Source organism: Balaenoptera borealis (assembly GCF_965194805.1).
Source record: "Balaenoptera borealis genome assembly, chromosome: 5".
NCBI classification, from domain to species: Eukaryota; Metazoa; Chordata; class Mammalia; order Artiodactyla; family Balaenopteridae; genus Balaenoptera; species Balaenoptera borealis.
In genome coordinates, this window is record NC_138862.1 from 68,472,775 (window position 1) to 68,498,976 (window position 26,202).

The following is a 26,202-nucleotide window of genomic DNA, read 5'->3' on the forward strand; positions in this document are numbered from 1 at the left end:
CATTATTTCTTTAGAGCAGTATTATTAACAATGCATATGCAGCTATTAAAATGAAAATGCTGCAATTAGAATGCGTATTTTGACTAGTAGTTTCAATAGATCACCACTTTTAAGCTTCAGTCTCCATCTGACACTGAAGAGGAAGGGATAGAGACCTTTAATATGCATTTGGCTAGCACTGAGACAAGTATTTAGCGATCTTTTTCTGTGCCCTGTTCCACTTGGAGCTTTTTGAGCTTCTGACCCAGCCTTCTGAACAGTGTCCCTGCACCCTTTACTTCCTGTATTTTATCTTCTATGAGTCTTAAGACATGAGAGTAGCAGCTTTCTGACAAGCCCTTTCCTCAATACAATTATTATTACCACCTTCCTAACGGTGGTCTACCTCTTCATAGTATCAATATTTCTTTCATCTGCAGAGTACCAATGAAAATTCAAGAAAAATTATTTTGCCACTTTTATTAACATCACAAATAAATAAAGAACTTAGAATAATGAACTATAAAGCATGTTTTCTATGATTGGGAAGCAAATCATACCAAAAAAATTGCAGGTGGCATTGCTCTATAACACCAGATAGCATTACTTTATAGTGTGAAATACAATATAGCATGCCCAGTAAACAATTTACAAACTTCTAGAAGGTGAACTTATAGTAGGTCATATCTGCTTTTAATCATAGGGTGTATCCAGTGATTCTCATAACATATTCTCTTTCAATTCAGTGTAATTTTCATTAATATTAACAATAGATTACTAACGTGTTAGATAGTTAAATAGTATGGTTCTAGTAAACACAGATTTTCTAGAAATACACTCCATTGTGAAATGCCTTGTAGCTGGCAATATTACATTTAAAATGACCATACCAGAAAAGACGAATTGTTTAGTAAATGGTTTCATGATAACTGCTCAGCTATCTGAAAAAAAAAATGAAGAGCCCTAAATCTCTGCCTTACCACTTAAGTAAATTCCAATTGGATCAAGCATTTAAATATAAAAAATGAACCACAGAAGTATTAGAAAATGAGACTGGTTTTTAATAATCTTAAAATGGGGAAGACCTTCCAACTAAGACACAAATCCCAGAAGCCATAGAAAAGCTTAATACTTTTGACTAAATAAAAATGTAGAATATCTGCATGATTAAATACACTATAAAACAAAGTCAAAAGACAAGTTAAAAACTGTGAAATGTTTGCAACAATAAGACAAATGGATAATTTCCTTAGTTGAAAAGAACTCTGTCAAATCAATAAGAAAAATAGCAAGTCAGTAGGAAAATGGGTAATAGATATGAGCAAGTAATTACAGAAATTGAAATACAAATCTTCAGATGCTGAACAACTTCATCATAATTAAAGAAATGATGGCTTCCCTGGTGGCGCAGTGGTTAAGAATCCGCCTGCCAATGCAGGGGACACGGGTTCGAACCGTGGTCCAGGAAGATCCCACATGCCGCCTAGCAACTAAGCCCGTGCGCCACAACTACTGAGCCTGCGCTCTAGAGCCTGCACTCTAGAGCCCGCGAGCCACAACTACTGAAGCCCGTGCACCTAGAGCCGGTGCTCTGCAACAAGAGAAGCCACCGCAGCGAGAAGCCTGTGCACCGCAACTAGAGAAAAGCCCGCGCACAGCAACGAAGACTCAGCGCAGCCCAAAATAAATAAATTAATTTAAAAGAAAAAAGAGGCAAAGCATTTCAAAAAATAATTAAAGAAATGAAAATTAAAAGAGCAATTATATGTCTGTTTATTGGCAAAGATGAAAAATACGATAATGTGCTGTGTTGCCTGGGGTATAGGGAAAAATAGGCATTTCTGATGTGCAAGCAATTTGGGGCATCCTATTTAGAGGGCATTTTTGCAGTATTTATCAAATTCAAAATGCACATGTCCTTTAACCCAATACTTGTCCTTCTAGAAAATTAGCCCACATATAAAGCTCTACCAGTTTGTAAGGAAAATCACATTTGTGTGGCTTTGCCTGTAATAGCAAAAGTCTGGATGCAACCCAAATTTCTTCCACAAAGGACTAGTGATGGTGAAGTATGTAGTGGAATAGTATGTAGCTGTGAAAAGGAGGTGAAAGTTCTGTAAGTGCTGATTTGGAAATATCTCCAAGATATATCATTGAGTTTTATAAAAGACTAAGTTTTTAATGTTATGTTTAATATATTCCTACTTAGAAAAAAGTGGGAGGGATGTATTTGGTAAGGACTGTTTCTGAAAGAAACCATTACCATTGGTTGTTTCTGAGGAGGAAGCCTGGGAACCTGGAAGTCTGGGGTGGAAAGGAGATTTACTTTTTGTTTTATACTCTTTTCTCTGCTTGAGAATATTTTTACCATGTGAATATATCACCTTTTGGACTGAAAACACTAGTTAAGAGAAACTAAAATGAACACATCAGAGCTTCAATAATGAGACTAAGAGAAGGAAAGGCAAGGAAGGGTTACATGTAAATTTCCCCAGTATAGAAATATAAACCCTTTGGTATAAAAATGAACAATTGGTTGATTTAAGAACGAAGACTCTTCTCTGTAAAATACATAGGATTCTGATCAGTGTGTGCTAAAAGTATGGTCCACAGACAAGCTGCTTATTAAAAATACAGATCCCTGGGCCCCACCCCAGTCCTACTCATTTAGTCTTAACAAGCTCCTTTAGTTAATTTTATACTCATTTTAAGTTTGGCAACCTGACTGCCCTAGGTACGTAGCATCCTCACTTTAAATAGTAACTGCATTGTACTTGCCCATCCTACAGTATAATCACATAATATTTTTAATGTCTTATTTTAAAGCAGATTAAGATTTATCTTCTATTTAATAGTTTTATTTGCAATTTGACTCTTAAAACTCCAGAGGTCAGATTTCATGAATATATTTCTCCATGATGGTCAGATGGGATTCAGATAAGAAAGATTGGTAGGAGGTTAACTCCTCATAATAAGCATTTAACAGGGGAAAAAGCCAATAGAAGATATGTAAAGTGAGCTTTAGATTTTTGGAAGATACTTTTGTTCCCCTTTGATTGTCTTTGGAATGTGATTATTTCTGAGACATTTCTTCTAAGGACTTATAAGATCATATATGAATTTTTAAATTTACTTTTTTTGTTGTTAAATATAGTATACATATAGAAGAGTACCTAAAACATTTATGTACAGTTTAGTGAAATAATCATGAAAAAGACAGCTATGTACCCATCACCCAGGTTAGAAATCCAGAAATCCCCTGAGACCCCCTCCCTGATTTATAACCGTCTCTCCTTACTGTACATAATCATACTCACAAATGTTGATAGGATTATCAGAGTAAACTGAGTTGAAAGTTATGGAGAATATATTCAAAGTCTGTTGCAAATGTCTGTTTATTCTTCTGAATAAAGATTTGCCATAGATTTTTTTTTCCTATTAAGACAGAAAGGCACAAACAAGTAAAAGATTATTTTATCTGCAACAGAATGATTACAGGAACAAAATAGGCCAGAGGTAGGCATTGGTAATAATTTAACATATAATAATAAGCACATAAATCAGTAGGGTTACTAAATAAAGCATATTTTATTAAATAGATTTATCTATTATGTGTTTGGGCAAATTGGTTACATATTAGAAAAAGAAATGTGGATACTTAACCATACAGCGTGCATTAAAATATATTCCTAATGGATTGATGAGCTTCATATTTAAAATGAAACAGTGTAAGGGAAAATTAATCTTATCCCTAAAGAGATTGCTTTTCCAAGTATAAAAACAGTGAAAGAAATCATAAGGGAAGGATTTGTAGATTTGACTACATAAACATTTGAACCCTCATGCTTCCAAAAAAAATCATAAAATTAAAATACAAACTAGGAAAAATATGTGTTGCAAATATGATATCCAACTTATAAAATAATATAAAAATATAAGCACTTTTGAAAAGAGAATGGGAAAATGAACATAATAGACATTCTTAACAAATGTTGGTTTGCAGATTTCAGATTTCATTATTTAAATTCATAACTCGGCAGTCAACATTTATTGACCGTCTGTGTATTTGTAAAGCATAGGCTAAGCTGTGTAAAGAGATAAAAAATACACAAGCTCAATAAATAGAAGTTTATTTTTCTCCCAAGAAACAGTCTAAAAGATAGTGGACTGCTCCAGGCATGTAGGCAGCTCTGTTCCAGGGACCCAACTTCCTTTTCTGTTGTTCTAACATCCCCTGGGGTGATATCCTTGTCCAGGTGGTCAAAGCTGGCTCATCATCAGTGCTTTCATTCTAGCCCACAGGAAGGGGAAATAGGACACCCAGGGCAAGTGACTACCTCTTTAGGTGATGACTAGGAAGCTGTATGTATCAATTCTACTCACATCCCATTGGTACAGACTTAGTACATGGCCACACTTATCTGCAAGAGGAGCTGGAAATGTAGCTCAGCAGTCATGTCCCCAGTTAAAATGCAAGGATGCTTTAAAAAAAAAAAGATATAGCTATCACAGCATAAACAGAAATAATGGTACAAGGCACTAAATTAAGCAGTACTCCTCGGGGTAGGAAATCTCAGCTAGAAACAAGTACTTCCTGTTAGGAAGATTGTGGAAGTCTCATTTTTGCCATGGAATGTCATGTTTGATTTCTTTTTGTAGAAGTGGGAGGATTTGTTCTCTGTCCCAGGTAACAAAGTTGGTTTGAAAATAAATTTAAGAAATAACAACAAAAAATGCATGGATGCTATAACAAAAGAAAGGGAGAATGGGTGTAAGGAGACAGTCGTCTCTGCTATCAAATGTCTCCATGTATCCATGTACCCCCTCTTCCCATGCAGAGAACATACTCATGCTTCCTCAAAGGAGAAGACCCACAGTCCTGTCCAGTTATTGCGTCCAACTCAAAATCCAGAGTCTCTGGCTTCTATCAGGTCTTTGTGGTTCTCTGGGAGTAACCCCTTTGATTGTTCTTTGTGATTTTGGTTTTGTCCTTGGGAAGGCTCTTTTTTGGCCCATTCTTCTTAGTGAATACACCTGAAGTTGGAGGCTATGTCATTCTTAGGGGCTACACAGCTGTTGTGTTTCACTTTCTGCCTGATACTGATTTGGGGACCTCAGGATTACTTTAGGAATCAAGCAATCTTAAAGCTTCATAGAACCGTTCTGCAGTGTCTTTGGTGATACACTTCCCTCAAACATTTAGTAGGCTTCTCTCTTTACATCCAGTGGGTTCATGTAAATGTAGCCACATCCAAAGATTTTTACTTATGGCTGTGTTTCTTACACCTGCTGAATCTCCTTTCCTTTACTCCTTCTCTGCTCAGCTCATCCCTTTTCCCTCAGTTTCGTGGTGGCTACCGGGATGCCATCTGAAAAAAGGCCTGGGTAGGAAAATAACACCTTTAATTTGATCTTTGCTGCTAGACAGGCTCTGAAGGACGTTATTTCCTGCTATTTTAGGATACAGAAGCAACCTGAGGCTTCAAATTCCTGGATTCTCATTAAATTTGGATAGTAGGCCTTGGGCAGAGAGAAACTCTCTTAGCAGAGATCTTGTCCCTTCCGTCTGTGCTTGCAAACCAGCTACCACTTACCTGGCTCCACCTCTCTTGTAGTGCCATCCTAAGAGCAGCAAGGGGCAGGAAACAGAGTAGTGTTCTGATTTTTTTCCAGCCAGTTCCAGGTAATCACAAGCAGTGGTTTTGCTGCATCTCACAAGTCACCTGCCTTTTCAGCCTGCAGCCCAGCCACTAAGTCAGTGCCAAATATGTTATGCCTTTCTGAATGCAGAATCCTAATTCTGGAGCTAATTTCTCAATCAGGGAACAGTTAAGCGGTTATAGTGAGGAGTCTCAAAATATAATGGCTGAAACAAGATAGTATTTCTTTCTTATGTGATAGTGCAGAGTTGGCAGGTGGGCCAGGGCCTAGGCAGCTCTTTTCTACAAAGGAACCTAAGTTCCCTCTATCTTGTTGCTTCCCTAGGGAGATGCCTTGGCAGGACAGTCCAGAGTGGATTTATCCACACTGTAGTCACATTTCATCCCACAGGGAGAAGGAGAGGGAGAGGGAGACCAGGGAGAGCATTTTATCCTCAAGGAGGTGACCTTGAAATCCTCCCACTCTCATCACACTGGCCCAAACTTGGTAACAAGGCCCCACCTCACTGCAGGGGGAGCTTGGAAATGCAGACTGTAGCTCGCCCCAGCACAGACTTGGGGTGCTCTGTAATTAAAAGGAAAATAGAGAGAATGGACACTGGGGGATAGTTTATTGTCTCTACCACAGGCAAACTGGCTATTTAGGAGGAAAAGATCAGTTTAGATCCTCGTTTTATACCATGCATCAAAATAAATTCAGATGAATTAAATGGTTAAATATTTAGCTGGAAAACAATATATAGGAATATTTATCTGATCTCTACATAGGAATTTTTTTCTAAAGCATGAAAAACAGGAAAATTATAAAGAGAAAAATTGATCTGACCACTTACAAACTGTTGAGTGTACAAATTGTTAAGCTTGAAACAAAATTGACCAACAGGAGAAAATATTTGTCAAAATAAGGGCAAGAACAGGTAAATAATACAAATAAATATATTAAGCACTCATTCAAAATAAGAAAAATTATAATATACCAATGGGAAAAAAGACCAGTAGTCAAAAAAAGAAATGCAAATTAAAACAAGGAGATGCCTTTTGGCCTTACCAAGTGTGACAGACAGAATAACACCCTCATCCCCCAAAGATGTCCATGTTCTAATATCCGGAACCCGTGAATGTGTTCTGTTACACGGCAAAGGAGAACTACGATTGTAGGTGGAATTAAGTTTGCTAATCATCTGACCCTAAAATAGGGAGATTAGCCTGGGTTATCCAGGTGGGCCCAATGTAATCACAAAAGTCCTAAAAGAAGAGATAGAAGAGGAAGTCAGAGAGATGCAGTGTGAGAAGGACTCAAACCACTGTTGCTGGCTTTGAAGACAGAAGAGGGGGGGCCAGGAGCCAAGGAATGCAGGTGGCTGCTAGAAGCTGGGAAAGACGAGGAAGCATATCCTTCTCTAGAGCCTCCAGACAGGAACATAGCCGTGCCACACCTTGATTTTAGCTCAGTGAGACCCGTGTTGGACTTCTGATTTACAGAAATGTAAGAGAATAAATGAGTGTTGTCTTAAAGCCACTGAGTTTGTGGTAATTTGTTTCAACAGCAATAGAAAACTAACACACCAACTTTGCGTGTATGTGTGTAATTTTTATTTTTATATTAAAAATTTTTTTTTAATTTTTTTCTTTATTTTTAGGTGAGTATTTTTTAAATAGTGGTATTCAATGCTGGTGAGGCAGGCACTGTTGACCACTACTGATGGGACTGTAAATTGCTACAGGCTTTTCTGAAATACAACTTAGGAGTATATTTCATAAGGTCTAAAATATTCATACCCTTTGACTTATTGACCCTAAGGAAATAATTTGGAAATGGCAAATATTTTCATACAAAGGTTATCACAACACCATTATTAATATTAACAAATAAGTAACAAACATTAGGAAAATGTTAAATGAGTTTTTGTACATCTGTATGATAGACTATCAGTGGAGCCATTAACAATTATGATGTAAAGAATGAAATGAGAAATGCTTATTATAGACTATAAAGTTAAAATGATTTAGTGCATAAAACTGTATATTCAGTTTGATATCTATGATTACCTGTGCCTGTCTTGATTGAGAGATGCATTAAAAAAAAAAACTGAAAGAAAAAAAGACTGAAAAATCAAAATATTAGGAATGGTTATATGAGTTACTGAATCATTGAATTTATGGATTTTTTCTTCTCTATGCACTTCTTTTCTACAACGAGTATATATATAAAATACTTTTAAACTAAGAGGACAAAATAAAAGTTATGAGACAAGAAAAACGTTATGAGACAAAATGGGGGGAGGTAGGTCTCTCTCAGACCAGGACTAAGTCCATTTTTCTCCCGTGCTTTGCTGAGAGATTATCGTATTTGGCCTTAATAAAAATCCTGTGAGATAAAGTACCTTTGGGGAAATTGAAATGAAAGAGAATAAGCGATTCACCAAAGATTATACAGTTAATAAATTTAGATAAGTCTAGAAGCTGAGTCTTTTGATATCTAACCCAATATTCTTTTCACTGTGTTTTTTAATGAGCTTTCTGTAACTGTACTTGATATGTTATTATTATAAGCTTCTTTAGGCCAAGACTATAGTTCTTATCTTTATAGTCCCTTTAGTGTCTGCTGCAGGTGCCTTGACCATAGTAGATATGCAGTAGATATTTTTAATTGGATCATAATTGGCCAAAATTATTAAAGGGTACAAAAGGGAAATAGATTTTCATAAAAGAAAACTGAGGCTATGGTAAAAATCTTTAGAAAGCTCATTCCTTTTCACCATTTCACTCTACTTCTCCCTTCCTAACTTCCTTTTTCCTGTAATTAATTCATAGCATCTCTGACCCTTTTTATTGCCTTCTTGGGCTAAATAAAGGAAAACTACTTCTAGCACTTTAGACCATTTTCAATATCCAGGAAATCCTGTAACACACGAGTTTATTCTCATGCAGGATGATTAGGAATGGGGAATTGGGAGAAAGCTTGTGAACCATTGGCATATTGAGCGTTAAAGATAAGTATTCTTATGGATTCTAAATCATTTCACATTAAAAATACATAGAATTTAAGTTAAGACTGCTGGGGGCTTCCCTGGTGGCACAGTGGTTGAGACTCCGCCTGCCAATGCAGGGGACACGGGTTCGAGCCCTGGTCTGGGAAGATCCCACATGCCGCGGAGCAACTGGGCCCGTGAGCCACAGCTACTGAGCCTGCGCATCTGGAGCCTGTGCTCCGCAACAACAGAGGCCGCGATAGTGAGAAGCCCGCGCACCGCGATGAAGAGTGGCCCCCGCTTGCCGCAACTAGAGAAAGCCCTCGCACAGAAACGAAGACCCAACACAATCAAAAATAAATAAATAAATAAATATTTTTAAAAATTAAAAAAATCATCAGTTGATATTACTTAAAAAAAAAAAAAGAATGCTAGATTTACACTGAGCTGAGCAGGAAATACCTGCTCAGTTTCTAAAAAGCCAACTCTCTAATGTTATCCCCAGTGCTAGTCATAATAAAGGTTTATAAAGTACATCTCTGCATAGAATAAAAATATGCCAGCTACTGCATGCCTTTGGATCTGAGAACCTTGGGTTATCTCAATAATCAATGATCTTTATCATTAATGTTAGTTACAGAGAACCTTCAGAATGGAGGCCATGTGGAAGAGTAGAAAGATTTGTGGACTGATGTAGAGAACAAATGTATGGACACCAAGGGAGGAAAGCGGGGAGCGGGGGTGGTGGTGGGATGAATTGGGAGATTGGGATTGACATATGTACACTAATATGTATAAAATAGATAGCTAGGGCTTCCCTGGTGGTGCAGTGGTTAAGAATCCGCCTGCCAGTGCAGGGGACATGGATTCGAGCCCGGGTCCGGGAAGATCCCACATGCCGCTGAGAAACTAAGCCCGTGCGCCACAACTACTGAAGCCCGCCTGCCTAGAGCCCGTGCACCACCACAAAGAGTAGCCCCCGCTCACCACAACTAGAGAAAGCCCGCGCACAGCAACAAAGACCCAATGCAGTCATAAATAAATAAATAAATAAATAAATAATAAGAACCAGCTGTATTAAAAAAGTTAAATAAAAAAAAAACAGATTTGTGGACTGGTGAAATCAGATTTAATTTTGATTTCTAGTCCTGGCTTAGCCATTAGCTAGTTATATGACTTTGGAACTCCCCCCACGAATACTTTTTGAAGAAAAGAAAGTTATAAATAAGTTATAAAATAAGTGTGATTTTAAGTGTATTATTAGCTTTTCTGGAACTCAGTTTTTCTATAAAATCAAGAGTGTGGGTTATCTAGCTGAGGTTTGAAGTCTCTTCCAACTATGAAAATTCAAATTCTAAAACATCATATTATTCTAAGTAGAAAATAATTTAAGAATCATGGGTATTTGTTCCAGAATGTCAGGAAGCAAAAGGTTGGGATACCAGAATATCATTAAATACAAGCTAAAATGTCAAGTACATGAGAACACATGAACTTAACAGGTCTTCAGTTTGAACTTTAGCTATTGGCATTTGTTTGAAAAGCTATAGTATACTGAATAATAAGAAAAGGAATGCAGCTGTGCAGAAATGCCACACTACGTGCCCCTGAGCCTTGGCCTCTCCATGGGCAGGGGCAGCAGTTGAGGGCTGAGGTGCCCAGGGCCGGGGCAGATGTGGCCAGGCCATGCTACGTGTCCTCATGCCTGCCATGGGCCAGCCAGCCTCAGCAGTGCCGACACTGGTGGGCCGCTCCCACTTCCTAGTCTCTACCATCTGGTTCTGCTGATGCTGGAGAAACTCCCAAAGCTCTGATCTAATCTTCTTCTCAGCCCACAAGGGAAATTCCCCTATTTTCCACCTGGCCTGTGGGGACCGTGTAAACTAGGCCTCAGAAGTAGGCAGAAGCTAGGTAAGGAGAAAAAAAAGGAACAAAGAAAAAAGACCCAAGGGTGAAGGGAAGAAAAGGAAGTTGGGTTGGGGGGGGGGAGACAAGGAGAGGGAGTCAATTAAGGGACCAGTGAGAGGAGACTGGGATGAAGGAGAGCAGCACCCCTGTGCCTTGGCACGTCTGTCAGGGCTTGACCTGCAAAGGTCAGGACACCTGCAGTCTTCTAACTGTGAATATACGAGTATACCCATCTTCATCAGGCATGAAGTTTCAGGCAAGGAAGCAAGAGTTAGACCCCTTGAATTAACTAGTCAGCTTCCAGAGAGCTCCCTTTCTGCTACAGAGCTTATTGCCCAGGAGACGAAACTACGTCCTCATGCTGCTAACTTCTGCCTGCCCTCCCCAGGTGCACTGTGTTCGAGACAGTGCTAAGGCCTTGGCCTCGCTCTAACCACTCTCATTTTCTTTTTCTAAAAGTTTTGTTTCCCAAATATTAATCACCTTGTTTTTTGTATTGCTGAATATAAGCTTTTTAAAATTTACAAGTGGAACTGATGTGATGTATGTGGTGGAACCTTGTGAGGTTTGTACAGCACAGGTTAGTTGTGTATTTCGGTTATACTTGGGAAGTGGGGAGCATCCACACTGCCTTCGCACCCTGGGAGGCACTCTGGGGAGATTAGAAACCGTGGTCCTTACCCACAAGGAACTTAACTGCTACTTGCAAAACAAAACTGAAGCATGTAATCGTGACACAGAAAAATTCACATTAAGTTATGTGATCTATTTCACTTAATGGAGGGTTGTGAATCACACCTCTTTGTTGTTCTGTGTTGTTTTTAACAGTCAGCCCAGATCAATCGGTATGAGTTTCTGAAAGCCAGCTTCTTTCAGGAGTGCTTCGAAAGCATTAGGACAATCACAACAAGTTGCATTTATCTTTCAGCATGTGAAGGCAGAGAGACTTTTCAGTTCAGACTGTTCATTTAAGCTGGGTGTTTTTCCTTTTCATACTGTCAAGTTCATATACCTAATTTTTGTTCTGGCATCTGTTTTTAACAATTAGAATGAATAGTCTAATTGTAAATTTCCATTTCCTCACGTATCCGACTTCCATCCTCAACAGTCTCCTGAAACTGCTTCTGCTCAGGTCATGTAAGACCTCCTTGTCGCCGAATCCAGTGGTTACATTTCAGTTAAACCCTCTTTCTGTTTGATCTGAAATTATTGGTACCTCACTTTCATCTTCTCTAAACCCTTCTCTCCTTAGTTACTATGACACCAGTCTTTCCTGTTTTATTTCTTTTTCTGCCTCTATAATTGCTCCTTCTCAATTGTCTTTCTAGACTCCTCTTCCTCTGACTATTTAAAAGACGATGGTATTCTCCAGAGTTTGTTCCCCAAACCTAATATATATCTCTCATCTCAGACCCCTTTCCTTAGCTTGCAACCTGTAGTCAACCACTTGTTGGACATTTTTACAGTTACGGGTACCCCCCCTTATATCTAGTCATTCACTTAACTATATCTTTTATACCACCTTAACAGCCCTCCAGACCATCCCTCCTCTGTACCTCACTGTTGTTGCCAGTAGTGCCACCGGGTCCTTGTCCTGGACTCCATGCCTAAGAGTGTTCCACTCTGGTTTTACTTCAGTTTTGCCATTCCTTATGGGGTGAGGAGTCTGTAGAGTCAAAGAGATGTGTCTGCCCTGCCCATCACCACTTTCAAGCTACACAAGACCCCAGCAATCCCTGCAACATACCTCTTCCCCAGGTCTGTTCTTCCAAGAGTGAACTGCATCCCTGGGGTGTGCTCCCTAGGCCCAAGAGGTAGCTAAGGGGCAGGTGTTTGGAAGGGGATAGATGGAGCTTGGATGGGGTTGGACCTTAAGGTTCATGTGCATGTATGCGAAGCCCCTGATGTTGTAGATCAGAACCAGAGGTCAGAGGAGAAGGAGGGTGTGCAGGGACCTCTACTGGTACTCTTGTCCCAGGCCCCACAAGCTTAGGCCTAATTATTGCCTTATTTTTCTTTATATTCCTGATACAGTACTGGTAGGTGACTCTTCAACTACTCTACTTAAAGAGTTTAGCTTTTTAATTTTATATTCCCGTGTACCCATTGCTATCTCAGTGCCTACCCAATACACAGTGAATACTCAGTACATCTTTGTTAAATGAATTAAATAATACAACTTGTATTGAACAATTTATAATTATTTCCTCTCCTTAATTGTCATTTTAAAGAATTTACGGTAATGTTTGTATGATTTTATTATGTCTTAGGGCCAGCACTTTTCCAGAAAAAAAAAAAACCTCTATGCATTACTATTAAATGGGAAAACTAAATTTTATATATATAACTGAATTATTTTTAAATATATTTTTACAAACAAGTTAATTTCATAAAATAGGGTAAGTTTTTTATCCCAAGGCTTTTTATTTTTATTTTTTTTAACATCTTTATTGGAGTATAATTGCTTTACAATGGTGTGTTAGTTTCTGCTTTATAACAAAGTGAATCAGCTATACATATACATGTATCCCCATATCTCTTCCCTCTTGCATCTCCCTCCCTCCCACCCTCCCTATCCCACCCCTCTAGGTGGTCACAGAGCACCGAGCTGATCTCCCTGTGCTATGCGGCTGCTTCCCACTAGCTATCTATTTTACATTTGGTAGTGTATATATGTCCATGCCACTCTCTCACTTCGTCCCAGCTTACCCTTCCCCCTCCCTGTGTCCTCAAGTCCATTCTCTACATCTGCGTCTTTATTCCTGTCCTGCCCCTAGGTTCTTCAGAACCTTTTTTTTTTTTTTTAGATTCCATATATATGTGTTAGCATACGGTATTTGTTTTTCTCTTTCTGACTTACTTCACTCTGTATGACAGTCTCTAGGTCCATCCACCTCACTACAAATAACTCAATTTCGTTTCTTTTTATGGCTGAGTAATATTCCATTGTATATATGTGCCACATCTTCTTTATCCATTCATCTGTTGATGGACACTTAGGTTGCTTCCATGTCCTGGCTATTGTAAATAGAGCTGCAATGAACACTTTGGTACATGACTCTTTTTGAATTATGATTTTCTCAGGGTATATGCCCAGTAGTGGGATTGCTGGGTCATATGGTAGCTCTACTTTTAGTTTTTTAAGGAACCTCCATACTGTTCTCCATAGTGGCTGTATCAATTTACATTCCCACCAACAGTGCAAGAGGGTTCCCTTTTCTCCACACCTTCTCCAGCATTTATTGTTTGTAGATTTTTTGATGATGGCCATTCTGACTGGTGTGAGATGATACCTCATTGCAGTTTTGATTTGCATTTCTCTAATGATTCGTGATGTTGAGCATTCTTTCATGTGTTTGTTGGCAATCTGTATATCTTCTTTGGAGAAATGTCTATTTAGGTCTTCTGCCCATTTTTGGATTGGGTTGTTTGGTTTTTTTGATATTGAGCTGCATGAGCTGCTTGTAAATTTTGGAGATTAATCCTTTGTCAGTTGCTTCACTTGCAAATATTTTCTCCCATTCAGACTATACTACAAAGCTACAGTAATCAAGACAGTATGGTACTGGCACAAAAACAGAAATATAGCTCAGTGGAACAGGATAGAAAGCCCAGAGACAAGCCCACACCCATATGGTCACCTTATTTTTTATAAAAGAGGCAAGAATATACAATGGAGAAAAGACAGCCTCTTCAATAAGTGGTGCTGCGAAAACTGGACAGCTACATGTAAAAGAATGAAATTAGAACACTCCCTAACACCATACACAAAAATAAACTCAAAATGGATTAAAGACCTAAATGTAAGTCCAGACACTATAAAACTCTTAGAGGAAAACATAGGCAGAACACTCTATGACGTACATCACAGCAAGATCCTTTATGACCCAGCTCCTAGAGAAATGGAAATAAAAACAAAAATAAACAAATGGGACCTAATGAAACTTAAAAGCTTTTGCACAGCAAAGGAAAACGTAAACCAGATGAAAAATAGGGTACATTAATGGTAGGTGACGGAAACCAGTGTCAGGCAAACATGAAAATCTTTATATTACAGATTGGTGTTACGCCCTGGTTATTGGATGGCAGTGCTTATAACCACTTAGTAAGTGCCAGGCCCTGAGGGACTCTAGGATATAAGTGCAAGAAGGAGCAGAACTAAGTTCTGGAAAATTTAAAGATGCTGGGAAGAGCAGGCACTGGATTTCCCTGCCAGGTTTCCCACGAATTCAGAGGGTAACCCCAAATCCTGTAGGTCCCAGTTCTACTGAGCTCATTTATGAGGAGTACATTTATTTATGATGACTTTAATGCAAAAAAGCACATACTTATTTAAATTAGAATAATTTTTAAACACCGAAACAGCTTGTTTTTCACTATGATTTTTCACTTTGATAATTCATGTTTTAGGTTGGCCTTCCAAGTTCGGTGACCTTTTAGACTTAGTAGCCATCTGAAATGTCCCTAGTGCCATACGTGCTCTGGATACTTACTTTAGCAGGTATACATGTTATAGTGAGAAATATTCTGATCTGAGAATTGAGTAAACTGGACTTGGATGATCCTTACCTTATCTCAAGCTCACATGTTCTATGACTCTTATGTTTGCTGCTTGGAAAATAGTCTATTCATGATTTCACTGAGAAGTAGCAAAGAGTTAAGCCATGACAGTGATTTGAGTTTTATACCTTAGCTTTCAGGATTCATACTGTTTTATCAAGTTTTTTTTTTTTAATAGGTCGTTTCTTCCATGTTCTCCTACTCTTAACATTTTTAGGCATAATAAAACTTACTCATTCCAACCCTTCTCCTTCTAGATGAGATGAGTCTTTCAGGAACACCTCATTAAAGGTGTTAAATGTCAAAGCAGTTACCTTTATGAGCCATCATGCGTCGTTTGATTATTGTACCATCGCGAGTCATGATTAAAACCACTTAATGACAGTGTTTCAAGAATATTTCTGTGATGAAATTTCTGTGTGACAGCTGGGGACCCTCTGGCATTTGGAGGAGGTATTTGGTTTATAAGCAGTTTAATTGTGTTTGTCATCTAGAAAATAATTCCCCTTACACAAGAAAAATTTTAAATGTCTTTGGTTTTCTTAATTTAGTAACATTAACGATGCTTGAAGCCATTTTGCCTTCGAATAACTTTTCCAACATTTACAAAGATTTGAGCAGACGTAATTCACATATTTCACTTCCCACTCACTTATGCTTCTACATTAGGGCCCTACGTCTCCTCACATGCCTGTTTATTATTTCCTTCTACATTCGAAAAACTTTTTCTAAGTAGCTTAAGGTGGTACTTGTTAAAAAGAGGATTTGGCACCCACATGGTGACTGAAAAGCAAAAGGAACAGAAAGAAAAAATAGTTAGTATCATGTGTATGTCACATACACTGTTCCTTCCCTTTCCTCTACCTTCAAGGCAGAAGAGGTTGACTCGCTTCCCATTCTTCTCTGTGCTTTTTGGACTTCTGGCTTCTTTTCTCCTTCAAGGCTACTCTTGAATGTGAATGTATATTTTGCGGGTGGAGGAAGAAATGTGGGAAAAGGGTTTTCACGTTCCGTGTTCAGCAGGGAACAGGATAGAGCACTGAATAGAATAGTGAGGAAGGATGAGCAAGAGAACAACTGGAATGGAAGCAAGAAACTACTTTTCACTAACCCTTACAATTAAAGTCATGGTCAGAGAATTGGGACTGGAAGGGACCCAGTGATCTGTGATTATAGTACCTTAACCTAACAAATGCTCAAGGCATGAATATTCAATTTAAACTAATCTCATCATTTTACAGGAGAAGGAATGGAATCCTACAAAGACATATTACCCAGGGCCATTCAACTAGTTAGGTGCAGACAAGATCCTCTGATTCCTCTTCCATTAGAAGATTCTATAATGATTACTTTCTTTTTTGTATTTCCATCACCTGGCACAGAGTAGGTGTGAAATGTTGAGCTCAACTAACTGTGTTATTGTAGGGCTGGCGGCACTTACTAGGTCTCTGTGAGTGGCAGTCTAATAGAGTATGGATTTGGGAGTCAGACCTGGGTCTAAATCTTAGCTTGCCTGTTAGCACTTGGGCAAGTTTCTTTATCTTTCTAAGCCAAAGCTTTCATATCTCAATAAATGAGGATAATAATAGCTTGCACATAGTGTTGTGATAACAAATGAAACAAGTTATTGGAAGTATTTAGTTTGGAATGTGACACAAATCAGAGGCTTTGGTAAATATTTGTGAAATGAATAAGGGGTGACTATTGCTGTATTTTATCTCCCTCACAGAGAGTCACCATACTTTACGTTTCAGGTGTGTCATAGTCTTTACAGATATGTATTCTTATTGCCATAGTTAACTGCAGTGTGGCTAACTTCTTTTTGTCTAGAAGATTTCTGTCTCAGCTACCTCACAGCCTTTTAATTTGTTTGATTGCAGACTAATCCATGCAGGACAGCTGTTAAATGGATTGGCAGGTCCGACTGTAATGAACGCAGCTCCATTCCTCTCCACAACGTGGTTCTCTGCAGACGAGCGGGCCACTGCCACAGCTATTGCATCAATGCTCAGTTATCTTGGGGGAGCATGTGCATTTTTAGTTGGACCACTTGTTGTTCCAGCTCCCAATGGGACGGCGCCTCTTCTTGCTTCAGAGAATAGCAGGGCCCACATTAAAGATCGCATAGAGACTGTATTATATGCAGGTATTTTAAAGTTTATTTTCTTCCTGTTATATTTTGTCTTTTATCCCCATCATCTTCACTCTACTTTTTGTATACCAGATCACTTCTTATGAAATAGAGGACTAATCCATACATATTCATATGTGTGCTTTCCTTTCATTTAATATGGAGATGCCTATTTAAAACTGACCCTTTCTTGGAAGTTATTAAGTTTAAAATGTATTATTGCTACATGTAAGGTTATTTCTTAACTTCGCTCTTCCCGTCCATTTACAGTTAAGCACTGTATAACACATTGTCTGGTGTCTTTTCTAGATATCAGTATAAAAAACTGAACATCATGATCCACGATAAATATTTGTTAAGCATCTGTTGGTAGGTGTTAAGCCCATTTTCTCCCTTGCAGTTTCCCTGTTATTGGCCATGTTCTCTAACCTTATAAACCTATATCACCCATGATTTATCCTTTTCATTTCCTACTCTCTGTATGTTTAGTCTATTAATAAGGGGTGTTGATCTTTTCAAAATATTCTCCTGGGTCCTTTCTCTTTATTTCTAGAGTCAAGCCCTAGTCCACTCTTAGATCTCCTTAAATATATCCCCTCTCCCCATGTGCCTGCTTATTATTTCCTTCTGCATTCAGAAAACTTTTTATAAGTGTTTACTATATATCAATCCCAGCTAAGCACTGGGATTTGGTAAGATCACTGATGAGATCATTATAATACAAATAAGGATATACACAGCTTAGAAGGCCTAATTGACCTGGCTTTGGGGAGAAGTTGAGGAGTCAGGGAAGGCTTCACTAGGAATGTGATAATTAAAACTAAGAATTTCATAGGAGTTCACTGAATGTTCAAGCGGGTTAAGGTATTCCTTATAGAAGGAACAGCAACTGAGAAAGCAGAGAAGGTGTGAGAGAGCTCAGTATGTCCAGGGAACTGCACGTAATTTGCTATGACTAGAGTAGTGTAAATATGTGTTTGGGTATAGGTAGCAAGTGGCAGAAAATGAGACTGGAAAGATAAAGGACCAGATTATGATGAACTTCGTATTAGTTCATGTATTTACTTATTAATTTAACAAATATATTTTGAACTCCTATGTATCTGTCAGTGTGCTAGGCACTGAAGTGAACATGGTTCCTGACCAGACAGAACTTACAGTGTCCCAAAGGATACAGACAGACAGTTGTAAAACAGGGTGGTAAGGGTGATAACCAAAGACCTACAGTTGCTTTGAGAGCTCAGAGGAGAAGCACCTAACCAGATTTTGGTGGTCAAGTAGAGCTTCCTAGAGTTGCAGCATCTAATTTGGAACCTGACGGAAGAAAGAGAGTTAGCTAACTGTAATGGGAACAAGGAAGAATACATTAGAAAGACAGAGAGAACCATGGAGGAGAAGCCCAGTAACGGCGGGGAGAGCCTGCTGCATTCAAGCAACTGAAAACCCAGAGTGGCTTAGATCTGGTGAGAGTGGTGAGAGATGAAGCCAGAGAGGTAAGCCATACCACGCAAGCCTTCTAAGCAGAAGTAAAGGGTTTGAAGTTCATCATGTTGTAGGCAAAGGCCACACTCTGGAGAATTTTACACTAGAGAGTTATATAATGGAATTTACATTTCAAAACATTGGGCTGGCCAGAAAGTTCGTTCGGGTTTTTCCAGAACATGGAGAAACCCAAACGAACATTTTGGCCAACCCAGTAGGATTCAGAGGGAATAAAAGTGAAATTAGAGGCGGTGGCAGTAAATAAAGCATTTAACCCCCCTGTAGACAGCTCACACCTTTTTTTTTTTTTTTTTTGGGGGGGGATCCAATGTTATTGCAGAATGCCCAGGAAATTTCGTATTTTCTGCTTACATTACTCTTCAGTCTCCCACTTTATTATATAGTAAAAGGCATGACTTTTTTTAAAATTTAATTTTATTTATTTTTTTATACAGCAGGTTCTTATTAGTCATCCATTTTATACACATCAGTGTATACATGTCAATCTCAATCGCCCAATTCATCACACCACCACCCCACCCCCCACTGCTTTCCCCCCTTGGTGTCCATACGTTTGTTCTCTACATCTGTGTCTCTATTTCTGCCCTGCAAACCGGTTCTTCTGCACCATTTTTCTAGGTTCCACATATATGCGTTAATATATGATATTTGTTTTTCTCTTTCTGACTGACTTCACTCTGTATGACAGTCTCTAGATCCATCCATGTCTCTACAAATCACCCAATTTCGTTCCTCTTTATGGCTGAGCAATATTCCATTGTATATATGTACCACATCTTCTTTATCCATTCGTCTGTCGATGGACATTTAGGTTGCTTCCATGACCTGGCTATTGTAACTAGTGCTGCAATGAACATTGGGGTGCATGTGTCTTTTTGAATTATGGTTTTTTTGGGTATATGCCCAGTAGTAGGATTGCTGGGTCATATGGTTTAAAAACTATTTTTAGTTTTTAAGGAACCTCCATCCTGTTCTCCATAGTGGCTGTATCAATTTACATTCCCACCAACAGTGCAAGAGGGTTCCCTTTTCTCCACACCCTCTCCAGCATTTGTTGTTTGTAGATTTTCTGATGATGCCCATTCTAACTGGTGTGAGGTGATACCTCATTGTAGTTTTGATTTGCATTTCTCTAATAATTAGCAACGTTGAGCAGCTTTTCATGTGCCTCTTGGCCATCTGTATGTCTTCTTTGGAGAAATGTCTATTTAGGTCTTCTGCCCATTTTTGGATTGGGTTGTTTGTTTTTTTAATATTGAGCTGCATAAGATGTTTATAAATTTTGGAGATTAATCCTTTGTCCGTTGATTTGTTTGCAAATATTTTCTCCCATTCTGAGGGTTGTCTGTTCGTCTTGTTTATGGTTTCCTTTGCTGTGCAAAAGCTTTTAAGTTTCATTAGGTCCCATTTGTTTATTTTTGTTTTTCTTTCCATTACTCTAGGAGGTGGGTCAAAAAAGATCTTGCTGTGATTTATGTCAAAGAGTGTTCTTCCTGTGTTTTCCTCTAAGAGTTTTATAGTTTCCGGTCTTACATTTAGGTCTCTAATCCATTTTTAGTTTATTTTTGTGTATGGTGTTAGGGAGTGTTCTAATTTCATTCTTTTACATGTAGCTGTCCAGTTTTCGCAGCACCACTTATTGAAGAGGCTGTCTTTTCTCCATTGTATATCCTTGCCTCCTTTGTCATAGATTAGTTGACCATAGGTGCGTGGGTTTATCTCTGGGCTTTCTATCTTGTTCCATTGATCTATTTTTCTGTTTTTGTGCCAGTACCATATTGTCTTGATTACTGTAGCTTTGTAGTATAGTCTGAAGTCAGGGAGTCTGATTCCTCCAGCTCCGTTTTTTTCCCTCAAGACTGCTTTGGCTATTCGGGGTCTTTTGTGTCTCCATACATATTTTAAGATTTGTTGTTCTAGTTCTGTGAAAAATGCCATTGGTAATTTGATAGGGATTGCATTGAATCTGTAGATTACTTTGGGTAGTATAGTCATTTTCACGATATTGATTCTTCCAATCCAAGAACATGGTGTACCTCTCCATCTGTTGGTATCATCTCTAATTTCTTTCATCAGTGTCTTATAGTTTTCTGCATACAGGTCTTTTGTCTCCCTAGATAGGTTTATTCCTAGGTATTTTATTCTTTTTGCTGCAATAGTAAATGGGAGTGTTTCCTTAATTTCTCTTTCAGATTTTTCATCATTAGTGTATAGGAATGCAAGAGATTTTCTGTGCATTAATTTTGTATCCTGTGACTCCACCAAATACATTGATTAGCTCTAGTAGTTTTCTGGTGGCATCTTTAGGATTCTCTATGTATAGTATCATGTCATCTGCAAACAGTGACAGTTTGACTTCTTCTTTTCCAATTTGTATTCCTTTTATTTCTTTTTCTTCCCTGATTGCCGTGGCTAGGACTTCCAAAACTATGTTGAATAATAGTGGTGAGAGTGGACATCCTTGTCTTGTTCCTGATCTTAGAGGAAATGTTTTCAGTTTTTCACCATTGAGAATGATGTTTGCTGTGGGTTTGTCATATATGGCCTTTACTATGTTGAAGTAGGTTCCCTCTGTGCCCACTTTCTGGAGATTTTTAAACTTTTTTTTTTTTTTTTTTAATTATTTATTTATTTATTTATTTATGGCCGTGCTGGGTCCTCGTCTCTGTGCGAGGGCTTTCTCCAGTTGTGGCAAGTGGGGGCCACTCTTCATCGCGGTGCGCGGGCCTCTCATCACCGCGGCCTCTCTTGCTGCGGAGCACAGGCTCCAGACGCGCAGGCTCAGCAATTGTGGCCCACGGGCCCAGTCGCTCCGCGGCATGTGGGATCCTCCCAGACCAGGGCTCGAACCCGCGTCCCCCGCATTGGCAGGCAGACTCTCAACCACTGTGCCACCAGGGAAGCCCTGGAGATTTTTTATCATAAATGGGTGTTGAATTTTGTCAAAAGCTTTTTTTGCATCTATTGAGATGATCATATGGTTTTTATTCTTCAATTTGTTAATATGGTGTATTGCATTGATTTGCATATATTGAAGAATCCTTGCATCCCTGGGATAATCCCACTTGATCATGGTGTATGATCCTTTTAATGTGTTGTTGGATTCTGTTTGCTAGCATTTTGTTGAGGATTTTTGCATCTATATTCATCAATGATATTGGTCTGTAATTTTCTTTTTTTGTAGTATCTTTGGTTTTGGTATCAGGGTGATGGTGGCCTCATGCAATGAGTTTGGGAGTGGTCCTTCCTCTGCAATTTTTTGGAAGAGTTTGAGAAGGATGGGTGTTAGCTCTTCTCTAAATGTTTGATAGAATTCAACTGTGAAGCCATCTGGTCCTGGACTTTTGTTTGTTGGAGGATTTCTAATCACAGTTGCAATTTCACTACTTGTGATTGGTCTGTTCATATTTTCTACTTCTTCCTTGTTTAGTCTTGGAAGGTTATACCATTCTAAGAATTTGTCCATTTCTTCCAGGTTGTCCATTTATTGGCATAGAGTTGCTTGTAGTAGTCTCTTAGGATGTTTTGTATTTCTGTGGTGTCTGTTGTAACTTCTCCTTTTTCATTTCTAATTTTATTGATTTGAGTCCTCTCCCTCTTTTTTGTGATGAGTCTGGCTAATGGTTTATCAATTTTGTTTATCTTCTCAAAGAACCAGCTTTTAGTTTTATTGAGCTTTGCTATTGTTTTCTTTGTTTTTATTTCATTTATTTCTGCTCTGATCTTTATGATTTCTTTCCTTCTGCTAACTTTGGGTTTTGTTTGTTCTTCTTTCTCTAGTTCCTTTAGGTGTAAGGTTAAATTGTTTATTTGAGATTTTTCTTGTTTCTTGAGGTAGGCTTGTATAGCTATAAACTTTCCTTTTAGAACTGCTTTTGCTGCATCCCATAAGTTTTGGATCGTCGTGTTTTCATTGTCATTTGTCTCTAGGTATTTTTTGATTTCCTCTTTGATTTCTTCAGTGATCTCTTGGTTATTTAGTAACATATTGTTTAGCCTCCATGTGTTTTGTGTTTTTTACATTTCATTTCTAATATCATAGTGTTGTGGTCAGAAAAGATGCTTGATATGATTTCTGTTTTCTTAAATTTACTGAGGCTTTATTTGTGACCCAAGATGTGATCTATCCTGGAGAATGTTCCATGCACACTTGAGAAGAAAGTGTAATCTGCTGTTTTTGGATGGAATGTCCTATAAATATCAATTAAATCTATGTGGTCTATTGTGTCATTTAAAGCTTGTGTTTTCTTATTAATTTTCTGTTTGGATGATCTGTCCATTGGTGTAAGTGAGGTGTTAAAGTCCCCCACTATTATTGTGTTACTTTCGATTTCCTCTTTTATAGCTGTTAGCAGTTGCCTTATGTATTGAGGTGCTCCTATGTTGGGTGCATACATATTTATAATAGTTATATCTTCTTCTTGGATTGATCCCTTGATCATTATGGAGTGTCCTTCCTTGTCTCTTGTAACATTCTTTATTTTAAAGTCTATTTTATCTGATATGAGTATTGCTACTCCAGCTTTCTTTTGATTTCCATTTGCATGGAATATCTTTTTCCATCCCCTCACTTTCAGTCTGTATGTGTCCCTAGGTCTAAAGTGGGTCTCTTGTAGACAGCATATATATGGGTCTTGTTTTTGTATCCATTCAGCAAGCCTGTGTCTTTTGGTTGGAGCATTTAATCCATTCATGTTTAAGGTAATTATTGATATGTATGTTCCTATTACCATTTTCTTAATTGTTTTGGGTTTGTTTTTGTAGGTCCTTTTCTTCTCCTGTGTTTCCCACTTAGAGAAGTTCCTTTAGCATTTGTTGTAGAGCTGGTTTGGTGGTGCTGAAGTCTCTTAGCTTTTGCTTGTCTGTAAAGCTTTTGATTTCTCCATCGAATCTATGGGAGTTCCCTTGTATGTTATTTGTCATTTTTGCCCTTGCTGCTTTCAATCATTTTTCTTTGTCTTTAACTTTTGCCAATTTGATTACTGTGTGTCTCGGTGTGTATCTCCTTGGGTTTATCCTGTATGGGACTCTCTGCGCTTCCTGGACTTGAGTGGCTATTTCCTTTCCCATGTTAGGGAAGTTTTCGACTATTATCTCTTCAAGTATTTTCTCAGGTCCTTTCTCTCTGTCTTCTCCTTCTGGGACCCCTATAAGCCGAATGTTGTTGCGTTTAACGTTGTCCCAGATGTCTCTTAGGCTGTCTTCATTTCTTTTCATTCTTTTTTCTTTATTCTGTTCCGCAGCAGTGAATTCCACCATTCTGTCTTCCAGGTCACTTATCTGTTCTTCTGCCTCAGTTACTCTATTGATTCCTTCTAGTGTAATTTTCATTTCAGTTATTGTATTGTTCATCTCTGTTTGTTTGTTCTTTAATTCTTCTTCTGAGGTCCTGGATCATCTTCACTATCATTATTCTGAATTCTTTTTCTGGAAGGTTGCCTATCTCCACTTCATTTAGTTGTTTTTCTGGGGTTTTATCTTGTTCCTTCATCTCGTACATAGCCCTCTACCTTTTCATCTTGTCTATCTTTCTGTGAATGTGGTTTTTGTTCCACAGGCTGCAGGATTGTAGTTCTTCTTACTTCTGCTCGACAGCTCACTCCTTTTAAAGAAAGAAGTTGAAATGTAAAAGTAAATAAGTAAATAAAACTGAAAGGTAAAACATAAATTTTAAACTTTATTTTGGTTATATCATTCTTTTTATTGAAAGCTTAAGCAATCATTATATCTTTTAAATGACTGGATTTTAGGCATTATTCGTCATGTATTAATGCTCTACATCCTCTGCCTTATGGTTCCCATGCAGTCAAGCAGAAACCCCTACTCAAAGCTTCCAGCTATTGCTTCAGTGCTTTTGTATTTTCCAGTTTGCCTCCCTGAGATAATCTCTCATGACCCTTCATTCCATTAAAAAATATTTTGCTTAGAATCATGATCTTAAGAGATTAATGACTCTTAAACTAAAATTATTTCAGACAAAGACATCATAAGTAAACTTTTGACCAATATATATAGGCCCACAGGTCCTCAACAAAATACTAGCAAACCAAATCCAGTAACATAATAAGGCTTATACACCACCAGCAAATGGGATTTATTCCTGGAATGCAATTTGGTTTCACATTCAAAATTCAGCTAATGTAATATATTAAATCAATAGAATAAAAGAGAAAAACTATGTGATCATCTTAATAGATGAAAAACAAAAGCATTTGGGAAATCCAGCACCCTTTCAAGATAAAAACACCCAACAAATTAGAAATAGACAGGAGCTCCCTCAACCTAATAATATTAGGGCATCTACAAAAAAACCCATAGATAAGATCATATTTAATGGTGAAATACTGAATGCATCCCCTCCTGAGATCAGGAACAAGACAAGGGTGTCCACTCTTGCCATGTCTACTTAACATTGTGCTGGAGATTCTAACCAGGATGACTGAGTAAGAAAAATAAGTAAAAGGCATCTATATCAGAAAGAAGGAAGTAAAGCTATCTCTATTGAAAATGATGTGATCTTGAATACAGAAAATCCTCTGTAAGCCAGAAAAAAACTATTAGATCTAAAAAAACAAGTTTTAGGGTGCAAGATTAATATATAAAAATCAAGTGTATTTTACACATTTGCAATGAACAATCCAAACATGTAATTAGGAAAACAGTTCATTCGCAATAGCCTCAAAAAGAATAAAATATTTAGGAATAAATTTAACAATATAAGTGTAAAACTTGCACTCTGAAGACTATAGAGCACTATTGAAAGAAACTAAAGAAGTCCTAAAGACATGGAAAGACATCCTGTTCATGTGTTAGAAGTTTTAATATTGTGAAGGTGATAATACTCTCTATATTTATCTACAAATTCAGTGCAATCTCAATTAATATTCAGCTGCCTTTGTTGCAGAAATTGGCAAGCTGATCTTAAAATCTATATGGAAATGCAAGGGACTCAGAATAACCAAAACAACCTTGAAAAGGAACAAAGTTGGAGAACTCACAATTTCCAGTTTCAAAACTTACTACAAAGCTACACTGGTCAAGACAGCATGGTACTGTCATGATAGACATATAAATCAACAAAAGTGAGATTCCAAAAAATAAACCATTACATTTATAGTCAATTGACTTTTGACAACAGTGACAAGACAATTCAATGGGGAAAGAATAGTCTTTTCAACAAGTGGTATTGGAATAACTGGATATGCACATGCAAAACAATCAATTTGAATCCCTTCCTTACCCCATACATAAAAATTAATTCAAAATAGGTCATAAACCTAAATGTGAGAACTAAAACTATATAAACTCTTAGAAGAAAACATAGGAGTAAACCTTCATGACCTTGGGTTAGGCGAAGCCTTTTTATAAAGGACACTGAGAGCACAAATGGCAAAAGAAAAAATAGAAAAATAGGATTTCATTATCTCAAAATCTTGTGCTTCAAAATACACCATCAACAAAGTGAAAAGACAACCCATAGAATGGGAGA

At 37.9% G+C, this 26,202-nt stretch overlaps 1 protein-coding gene across 4 annotated transcripts in view; it reads left to right on the forward strand.

Annotated features, from left to right (window-relative positions):
• Positions 1-26,202, forward strand: part of SLC49A4 (solute carrier family 49 member 4) — a 116,901-nt gene that overhangs the window by 12,023 nt on the left and 78,676 nt on the right. For all 4 annotated transcript variants that reach the window (XM_082394947.1, XM_082394946.1, XM_082394948.1 and 1 more), the window contains exon 3: positions 16,960-17,225. In XM_082394947.1, the coding sequence (XP_082251073.1) occupies positions 16,960-17,225 (266 nt within the window). The remainder of the gene's footprint in view (positions 1-16,959; positions 17,226-26,202) is intronic.